Source organism: Pseudochaenichthys georgianus, chromosome 14 (genome assembly GCF_902827115.2).
Source record: "Pseudochaenichthys georgianus chromosome 14, fPseGeo1.2, whole genome shotgun sequence".
Lineage (NCBI taxonomy): Eukaryota > Metazoa > Chordata > Actinopteri > Perciformes > Channichthyidae > Pseudochaenichthys > Pseudochaenichthys georgianus.
Genome location: NC_047516.1, coordinates 23,869,412 through 23,879,873, shown reverse-complemented (window position 1 = coordinate 23,879,873; position 10,462 = coordinate 23,869,412). Strand labels below are relative to the sequence as shown.

Here is a 10,462-nt window from a genome sequence, read left to right as displayed (position 1 = left end):
TTTACAGCCATATTGAGGAACATGTGGATCCATTATCGAATATCTAATTACGTTTTCCCATTCAAAATTGTTGATTTTATTCAAATAATGACTGGTCAAACTTCAAATTAAAGATAAATGTAGTTTTGATCAGTCATAATTTCAATATAGATAACTTAAATTTGGCATGTTAGATATTTATATATCTTAATTATAATTTGTTTATATCTAAAACCAATAGTCAGGATTCAGTGGGAAACTGGAGTCAATGTGGTTAGCCTCATGTTGTAATAAGCTAATTAGTATGCTTTGTTACAGCTGGTGAGATATAATTGCTTAGCAAGTGATCATGTGACCTGTCTCAAAGGCTTTAAGCTGCAGCATTGAAAGTGTTGAATAAGTGATGAAGAACACGATGGCTTTAAAGGTCTCATCATGTGAATGAGTGTTCGGTGGACCGCTGTGTTTCATTTTCCCCTTTGGGAAAATATTTGGATGTCTATTTCCTTCATTATACATGTTACTTGTTAGACGCTTTTATCCAAAGCGACTTACTCAATGTGGGCAATCCCCACAGGAGCAATTTGGGGTTAAGTGTCTTGCCCAGGGACACAACGACATGCTGACTGCAGTAGGGTTTGAACCTGTGCCCCCCCGATCCGAAGACCAACGCACTAACCCACGCCACACGCCTTCCCTCTAAGACATTTGTTTCAGTCATTTACACACTTAAAGTCGCTGTCCACTCAAAATGTTTTTGCCAATTAAACCAACACTGTGCAATATGTTTGTATAGTAGGGCTGAAAAAATGGTTGAGCCTCAAGTACCAGCTTCTTTAATGTGATGACGTTGCTGTTTTATTTCAGTGTAACTTGAGATCTATACGGTTGTTTTTTTGGAGAAGAAACAAGACATTTTAATATATAACTTTAGCTATAGCACAACTATTCATTGGGTTTCATTACCCATTCTTTGTATTCTATTTAATTAAATGTTTTACTTTCTTATGTATTACCAGAGATGTTCAATCATTTGGTTTTATTTTTATTATCAAGCATGTCATTCTTTACCTGTTTTTCTGAATCACAATATATATACTTTTCACCAGGGAAAATGTATTTGGTTACAGTCGCTCCATTTCAGAATAAAACATAAATACATGTACAAATATTATAATAAATAAAGAAGTTAAATATGTGCACATTGAACTACAATATATAACAAGAATAAATATGTAAAAATATGCATATGACGAAATATACATGGACTGGTCTAGTTATATACATAATCATAATAATGCTGAAAAACTGATTATTGTTTAAAATGTAGTGTAATACAATGTTGTGTCAATATGGACTTATCTTAAATCACTAGGGCTTAGAAACATAACGTTAATTGTTATTAAAAAAGGAACCTAAAATAGTGTCTGCTCGGACATTTTAGTTAAGGGAACCGGAAATAAGTGCGTCTTTGTTTTTCTTCCCCCGCTTTCCACCATGAAGGGAACAAACATGGCTCTCCCTCTGAGTATGGAGGCTCTGCTTCAGGCGGACCTCCAGGAGGACGTCGCTTACCGGGACGAAGGCTTGAGTGTTGTCGGTATTTTCGGCAAAAGCAACATGCAACCGGGCGCGCCTAAAGAATCTATCGTCAACAGTCTCGCGGACAAACACATCTTCTCGCTGTTCGGAGGACCGGAAGATGGCGGTACGGCGGACAGCAGCATCGAGGCTTTCTACCACCAGGAGAACCGGGTTCTGTACCTGTTGCTGTCCTCCGTGTCCGACAGCCGGCAGCTATTGCGGGCCTGCGAGTCTCTGAGCGCCAATACCGGACACTCCGACTCCCACGAGCTGTGGAAAGACCTGGACCGACAGCACTGCCTGCATTTACTCTACATCTTCTCCGTGTGTCACGTGCTCCTGCTGGTGCACCCGAACCAGACTTTTGATGTGACTTATGACCGTCTCTTCCGGGCCCTGGATGCTCTGAGACAGAAGGTGCTGCCTCTGATCCGGGCTGCCATCAAGGACTGCCCGGTGTCCAAAGAGTGGAAGCTGAACTGTCGGCCATGCCCTCCTCGCCTGCTCTTCGTCTTCCAGATGAACGGCTCCATGAAGGTCTGCTTCTTATCTTTTATCAAGTTTTAATTTACAAACAGGTGGTAGAGAAACCATTGCCACTTACCCAGGGGTCGTTGTACAATCTTAAAACAAAGAGTTGCTGTGTTCCAGAGGTGTTCAGATGTTGTTGTTTAGTAAAACAAGTATTAATATCACAGTCTTGTTCAAGAGAGTCTCAGAACAACACTCACGCTAGGGCTGCTCAATTAATCGTATTGTAATCTCAATTACGATTATGGCTTGCAACGATTACGAAAACAACGTAATCGAAATACAACGATTATTTTTTTATTATTATTATTATTTTTTTGTATTGGTTTTTCAGTTGAATTATACTTAAAGTTCATGCTAATCAACTGTTAAAAACATACTGTTCACGTTTTTTTTCTCCAATAAATTGATGTTATCAAAGTAATAATAATCGAGATTATAATTTTTGCCATAATCGAGCAGCCCTACCTCACGCAACACATTGAAAACAGAACAGTAAAAGACAATCATTTATAAAAAAAACAATCAAAAAGACAATAGACTAAATAACACGATGCACAAATAACATTCACCATATTTAGAGATAAGGAAACAAAACAAATGTAAATGTTGACAAAGACACTTATTCAAACCAGCCCTGGCCTTGGTTAAAGATATTATAATAATAATGATAATACAAGTCACTTGTATAGCGCTTTTCCGCGTGCTCAAAGTGCTTTACAAGCAAGTTAAGAAGAAAAATAACAACAAAAGTAAAAAAGTGCTAAACTAGGTGGAATAAGGGCGAGGGGTTAGCGGATTAGGAGTTGAAGGCAAGAGTGAAAAGGTGAGTTTTGAGGGATTGCATGTAACATTTATTTGACATCTCTTTTGTCTGTTGTTTCAAAGGTCTCTACAAACGGCTCAGAGTCCGGAGGAAACCCCGACAAACCCAAGAAGCACTCCCCCAGGAGGAGGCTGCAGCACGCGCTCGAGGACCAGATCTACCGTATCTTCCGTAAGAGCAGAGTCTTGACCAATCAGAGCAGCAACTGCCTGTTCACCGTTCCCGCCAACCAGGCCTTCGTGTACGTGATCCCGACCGTTGACGAGGACCCTGTGGGCGCGTTGCTCAGCCAGCTGCGCTCCACCTGCACCGTGAGTGAAACCGAGCCAGCCGTGGTGGTGACGGGCCCGCGGAGATATCAGCAGATGAGACGCTCAGCGCGACAGGCGAGTTACAGCGGAGATCCAGCGACTCTGTTGATGGGCGGCCAGCTGACAGACTGCAGCCTGAAGGAGTTCCTCTGGCAGCACGTGGAGCTGGTGCTCACCAAGAAAGGCTTCGACGACAGCGTTGGTCGCAACCCTCAGCCTTCACACTTTGAGCTGCCGACCTACTCCAAGTGGGTCCAGATCGCCTCGAAGCTCCACCAGGTCCTCATCAGCAACACAGAGGAGGAAATAGCAGAGCTGTGGTCAAAGGTTCAGGGCCAGCTGAAGGTTTTGGAGGGTTTTCTCGACGCTGATACAAAGTTTTCTGAGAACAGGTGTCAGAAAGCCCTGCCCCTGGCTCACAGTGCCTACCAGTCCAACCTCCCCCATAACTACACAACCACCGTGCACAAGAACCAGCTGGCCCAGGCTCTGCGGGTGTACAGCCAGCATGCACGAGGTGTGGCTTTCCAGCGCTACGCTCTGCAGCTTCATGAGGACTGCTACAAGTTCTGGAGCAACGGCCACCAGCTGTGCGAGGAGCGCAGCCTGACGGACCAGCACTGTGTGCACAAGTTCCACCTGCTGCCTCAGACAGGTGAGCAGCAACAGGGCTTCATATTCCTCTGCTGCAGATTCAAGGCTTTTATTGTCATTTGTTATGTTAGAAAAATCTCACTCGTCACCGGCTTGAGCTTCAAACTCAGGATCCTTGTATCTGTGATCCTCTCCAGAATGGAAGTATTCATCACATACAGAGCATCAATTAGTTCCTGAACAGTGTCCTTCACATGCTGATATCCAAGAGAGGGAGTCACACAGTCACAAGATGGAGGAATAGAAAGCAGTATTCAATGTTTACTTCAGATTAGCTCCACGTCAGAAATGAGCATGCTTGATGTCTCTCTCCATAGAGGCTGAATCATCATGTTCATCACATAGCTATCATCTGCCTCAAACAGTCCTGATGCTCTTCTAGGTCATCACACATCCTGTCATGTTCACAGCTACAGTTGGGATACCTTTGTTATCAAGTTACTCTCATGTTGGAAGAGGACATTCAGTATTTTCCCAACAGTACATAGCTACAGTGTGGTTATGTCAATGGAAATCTTAGGTCACAGGCTCCTCCACCAGTGCAACACAATAAAACAGATAAAATAGTGCAAGTAAATACAAATCAAATAGAATAGAAATAGTCTGCACTGCATCAAATCAATGCTGGTATCCACAGGGTTTAATATAAGATCTGCACGCGTGGGATACTGAGGGTGTTGAAAAATGATTCTACTTACAAAAGCAGAAAGCTCTGAATTTGTTAATTATGGTTTCAATAATTTTCTTCTTTTTATGATGAATATTCATAGATTTGAAGTCTACAAAATGTCAGGTCATAGTGAAAGATGTCTATCCCAGTTTCCTTAAAGTCCAAGATAATGTCTTTAAATGTCAGTCTTTCAATATTAAACCCAAATGTATTCACTTTGATATGATGTAAGACAGTCACTTTTGCTTGAACAATTATCAATAATTAATCTTTTATCAAAATGGTTAATGATTGTTCTTCTGTTAATCACCCAATCAATTAACCAACTATTAATTGCAGGTCCAGTGTTCATGTACATATGTCTATTTATGGATATACATTTATAGATAAATTCATAACTAGTCAGGATAATAATTACATTTATAAATTCTGACGTTGTTTCTGCAGGAGAGAAGACAGACATGGATCGAAACCCACCCATCCTGAACCACAACAGCAGGGGGCGCTCCACCAGCGCCTGCAACTGCGGCAGGAAGCAGGCGCCACGAGAAGATCCGTTCGACATCCAGGCGGCCAACTACGACTTCTACCAGGTCAGCAGCTACAAACATCTCATCCTATTGCTATTTAGTTTAGTGTATTTGTTTATAGTGTTGGGACAGTCCCCATTGGTCCACTGTCACAAAAACCAGTAAACACACATTCCCTCAAGTTCCTTCCTTTTCTTCCATTCCTGACCCATTCTTCTCTAATCTCCATGACTAGATGCTGGATGAGAAATGCTGCGGGAAGTTGGAGCGGATCGACTTCCCTGTGTTCCAGCCCAGCACCCTGGACCCGGCGCCCGCCACAAACCAGGCTCAGAGGACCCCCATCGAGGCCTCCGGGTCTACAGAGGTGGTGGTGGAGAAACTGAAGGAGCCGAGCACCGCCCAGAGCACCACCCCCATCCCCACCCAGAGCACCACCCCCACCCCCACCCAGAGCCACACCCCCATCCCTGCCCAAAGCCACACCCCCACCCCTGCCCAGAGCCACACACCCGCCCAGAGCCACACCCCTGCAGACACCAGCCTCAGCCTGGCCCTCAGCCTGGGTCAGTCCACAGACAGCTTGGGGCCCTATGCTGACGGAGATGGCACCGAAACACAAGTCCAGCCAAAGAGACCCAGTCTTATGGACCGGCAGCCCTCCACCGTGGAGTATCTCCCCGGGATGATGCACTCCGGCTGTGCTAAGGGTCTCCTCCCAAAGTTCTCCAGCTGGTCCCTCGTCAAACTGGGCCCCGCAAAGTCCTACAACTGCCACACGGGCCTGGAGCACCCGGGCTTCCTCCCCGGATCCTCCTTCCTGCTGCCCTGGGACCTGGTGATCCGCTCCCGGTCGGAGGAGGACCCAGACAGACTGACGGAGCCTTTGGATGGGGGCAACTCCTCGTGGCCGGCCCCCAATAAGACCCTGGTGGGGAAAAGGGGAAGCACCGGGGGCCTGGGGAGGAGTCGCAGGAGGGACGACATGGCTCGGATCTTCGTGGGGTTCGAGTACGAGGACAGCAGGGGGCGGCGCTTCATCAGCTGTGGGCCGGATAAGATAGTGAAGGTTCTGGGGCCGGGGGGGGCCAAAGACCCCGCCACCAGGGTGCTGAACACCGACATGCCGCTCTACATCCCGTCCCCGTCGCAGGGCCGCGGCATCAAGTCTCACTACGCTCAGCTGACTCGGCTGTTTGTCGTCGTGCCGGACTCCCCGCTGGAGGTCACCCTCAACCCACAGGTAGCTACACCCCCCCTCCGTGGGTCACTGAAAACTAGCCGCATGTATTCAAAAAGAAAATCCAGAAATCGATATTATATAAAACATACAAATTGATTTCTGGATTTGCTTTTTGATATTCTTACTCTCACTGTTTATATAAACCTACCGTTAAAATGATAGCCTGTTAATATATTTGTAAGTGGGCAAACTTACAAAATCTGCCTGCATGTATGAATGAATTTTAAGTGTTTTTGTTCCCTGCTGTGTCTCCAGGTGCAGCCCGGCCCCCCTCCCTGCCCGTTGTTCCACCCGGAGCAGACAGATTTGGTTCTTCCTCCCGATGGGTTCTGGGTTCTGCGGTTCCCTTATTCCTTCTGTACGGACCGCGGGCCCTGCTACCCCCCCAAAGAGAACCAGCCGCTCAACAACCACAAGGTGCTGCGAGGCATCCTGAAGGCCACGGCCGCTACCCCGGCCCCTCAGTGACCCTGAGGGACCTCTTATTTATTCACACTTCCTGATATAGGCCGAGATGTTTATGTTTGTGAGTCCGTATGATATATATATATATACGTTTTGGAGATTAGACCCCATCATACTGTGATGGATTAAGGGGGAGGAGGAGCCGACTAGGAAAAGAGAAACCCCCCGGGGTCTAAACACTGGTGGTGGTGAAAATCTGGAGTGATGAGGGTTCTTCTGGGCTAGCCTGCCTTGGGTCTGATGAGACTGGAGGTGGAGGAGGCTTGCATCAATTCTCCTGAACGATGCTGGCAGGGGAGAAAAAGAGCAGATTTAAACATTTGCCGGGTGTGCTGTGATTGGCTGTGGAGATGAGACGCGACCGATTGGTTTAGCTGGGGGTATGTTGCCTCTTGCTTATTGAAAGAAAGGGCGAGTGAATGAGAGCGTGGGAACCAGTCTTCCTGAAAGAACTTGCGCTGAGCTTCTTTTCAGACTGAAGGAGCCACAGGCTAATTATGGGGTACAGTAATACGGCTGGACTCATGTCCGCTTACTTTAAATCCCCTTATTTAACAGTTACTAGCAGTAAATATACATTTAATAAAAAGTCTATACAACACACCAATGGAGTTGTATGCAGATATAATTAGGGATGTAACTAAATATTATTTTTAATCAATTGCTTTTTTGTTGTAAATAATCAGGAAACACAAATCCTTAAGACCTGAAGACATTTCATTAAATGTTCCTTTTTGTGCCTTTTTTAAAAAACATTCTGTATTTGTGTGTACTCTATAATACTCATCGGAGCAGATGAAACCAGGAACTTTGTATAAAAGAAACGTTCTTTTTTTTTTAGAAGATTAATCCACTATCACAACAGTTGCTGATATGTTTTGTGCAAATTGAGACCAGCTTCGTGTAGTTTTCTCTCCCAGACTACGTGGCATGGAACGTAGTTGTTTTGGCACTTTTCATATCTGTGAATTTTCGAGGACTTCCAGTAAAGTGTGACCTGTATTCTGCATCATGTGTCGCACAATACACGTACCTACTACTAGAACACTGACTACTACTGGAAAAAAGAACAGACTGGGGACCGGAGTGGAACAATGTATGTTTTCTGTAAATAAAAACGAGTTCTTCATTCTGTCAGATGTTATTGTTTTAAATTATGTAATGTCAGCCTGAAAGACACATTTCTCATGTTGAAGCATTAAATATTGCATTTTACTTTTTGTCCACTAGTTGGGGTTGGACTCTTCATTTATTTATCGAGATAAATGACCCTTTTAATGTTTATACCAACATTATACATGGCCTTTAACCAGGGGTGGGGAACCTTGTTCCTCTCAAGGGCCATTTCAATGTTTACAACATCCTCCGAGGGCCGTACAAGTTATTGACCTCTGCTTAAAATAACTAAAATCACAGCACATTCATTTGGCCTTTCTTTCATGCTGTGCAAAGAAAAAGCAACCTCTCAATCCAGATATCTTACCATGACTCGCGTATGCATGCACGTGCACGGTTGTGGCATGACCACCAAAACAGAAAGATATGGACACAAGATGTGTGCAAATGTATTTCGTTTCCTATCCATGTGGACATGATTTAAGTGGGGGGGGGGGGACCTAACCTCCTTAACATATATAAACCTCTGGCCACAAGTGATTTTGGGTTAGTCTGACTGGCTGTAGAGCAGAGAGGTACCAGTTTATATTTATTCGACCTGTTTGTTGAATAAACAAAAAGGTTTGTTTTTCTTTCTATTTTGGACTGTACATCTTTGTTACACACGGAACAACACATTGTTCCGTGTGTGCCAGGTGTGATTCACATGGGGGGGATGGGCACATAAGGGGGGGGAACACATCTAGAGTATGTGTGTGTGTGTGTGTGTGTGTGTGTGTGTTTTATCTGATCCGGATGGTTACTAATTCCTTTTCTTTATGGCGGTCAAGATGACCGGGAACACTGTGGTGTTACAAAGTCGACTAAATCATCCAAAATGCAATGAATGTGGTGATCAGCCATTGTATATGTTGAAATGTCTCCTGTGAAGGATATCATGAAGCCTGAATGCAATCGAATGTAAAACAAAAAAAGTTATGATTGATGAAAGTAGTAAATCGGTCAGATTTGACCCGAAGACAACAGGAGGGTTAATTATAAAAATGTTAAATATTGTTCATTGTTTTCAGTTTTACAGATAAGTTCAATGCAAATAACATTGAAGTGTTTTCAAACTAAAATATTACAACAACAGTTAGGATCTAAATAAAGGATTTAAACAAACACACCGTTATTGATGTGGTGTGTCCAAATATAATGACTGAAAATAGAAATGAGTCATTTAAATGTCTTTTATTCTTTCACTGAACCTACCTTGAAGTACAGATGGGACATGGTGAGTGTTTTATTGGTGCAATGTTCTTACAATTAAAGGATCCTGAAAGATAAATGAACTGCTGTAAAGGACCATTTGTAGGAACAAGGAAATCTATTAGTGATCTCATACCTCTCTCTCTCTCTCTCTCTCTCTCTCAAAAGGAATGTGGGTAACATCAATGAGGTTAATAACAAAGCTAAGAAGTGCAATTCAAGGTCATAAAGTTTAACAACCAGCGGTCAAGATTTAAAGGGATATTCACTGTACATTTTATAGTTAGTGTCATTTTTAAACTTTCATCAAACACTCAAGCGTCTTTTAGTGTTGGCACTTCTCTTCATACTCCTTAGTTTAAACTTATTTTACACCGAGTAAAAGCCACATGTTATGTCCCCTTCAGCTCTAAACCCACTCCTACACTCAGTGTGAGACTTCCACTGCTTTCCCTGGTTACACACGTTAAGATTTAATATTTCTTTCTCACAACTTTGCTCATTGTAATTGTTTTGAATTATCTGTGTGTGTTTTGAATCTGTTAAATATGATAGAATTACTTCATATTGACATCTTTTAGTCTTTTCAGTTCAGCTGCCTCTTCCATTTCACACAGATCAAACTTATTTAAACTAAAACTTACATTAGTCCACATTACATTCCCCCCAAATCACCTTCTGTAAGAGCCTCAACTTTCACTCCCATCAGTGTTTGAGCATCAGCTAATTCTTTAATAATACATCTTCAGATTTTACAATTGTTCTCATAATTGACTCGCTAATTTTAACTCGACGTGTAAACTGATAGACTTATTTTAACTGAAGCCTATTGTTATTTAGGACTTCCCTTGAATTTGCTCTTGTTAAACTTCAACCCCTTTTAGTTTTTGAACTTTACCTGAATTCACAACTTCATTCGACTTGTGCTTTATTTAAAATATGAGGCATACATCTATTTCAGACACAGAAATACATTGAAAAAGCTCCAAATACTTCAGAAGTGTTTGCGGTATTCAGCTGCCGGTACACACATTTTCTCAGTGAAGTTTCTCTAGTTTTCCACAGAGTCACACCATTGTTATTATTTGTATTGACATCAAAGTGTCCCTTCTTAATGACCTTTAGAAAACGTTCTGTAAGCAGTAAATGTGGGTGTGTTTGTGTAAAGCAACAACAACCATAAAAGGATCAAAACAAACTTTAAGTTGCTGGTTACCTGGCGGACAGGTGATAAGGAGGCGGAGGTAAAACAGCCAACCCTCGCTCAGATCAGAGTTTACAGCTCGGCTTTTGTCTGCCGAC

The 10,462-nt window shown here is 43.3% G+C and overlaps 1 protein-coding gene across 1 annotated transcript; it reads left to right on the top strand.

Annotated features, from left to right (window-relative positions):
- Window positions 1-1,476: 1,476 nt before the first annotated feature.
- On the top strand, window positions 1,477-8,022 carry smg8 (SMG8 nonsense mediated mRNA decay factor). Its single transcript, XM_034098930.1, has 6 exons — window positions 1,477-2,100; window positions 2,983-3,886; window positions 5,003-5,148; window positions 5,321-5,485; window positions 5,588-6,328; window positions 6,584-8,022. Exons 1-6 carry the CDS (start codon window positions 1,477-1,479, stop codon window positions 6,794-6,796), a joined length of 2,793 nt encoding a protein of 930 aa, XP_033954821.1. The 3' UTR covers window positions 6,797-8,022.
- Window positions 8,023-10,462: the final 2,440 nt, after the last annotated feature.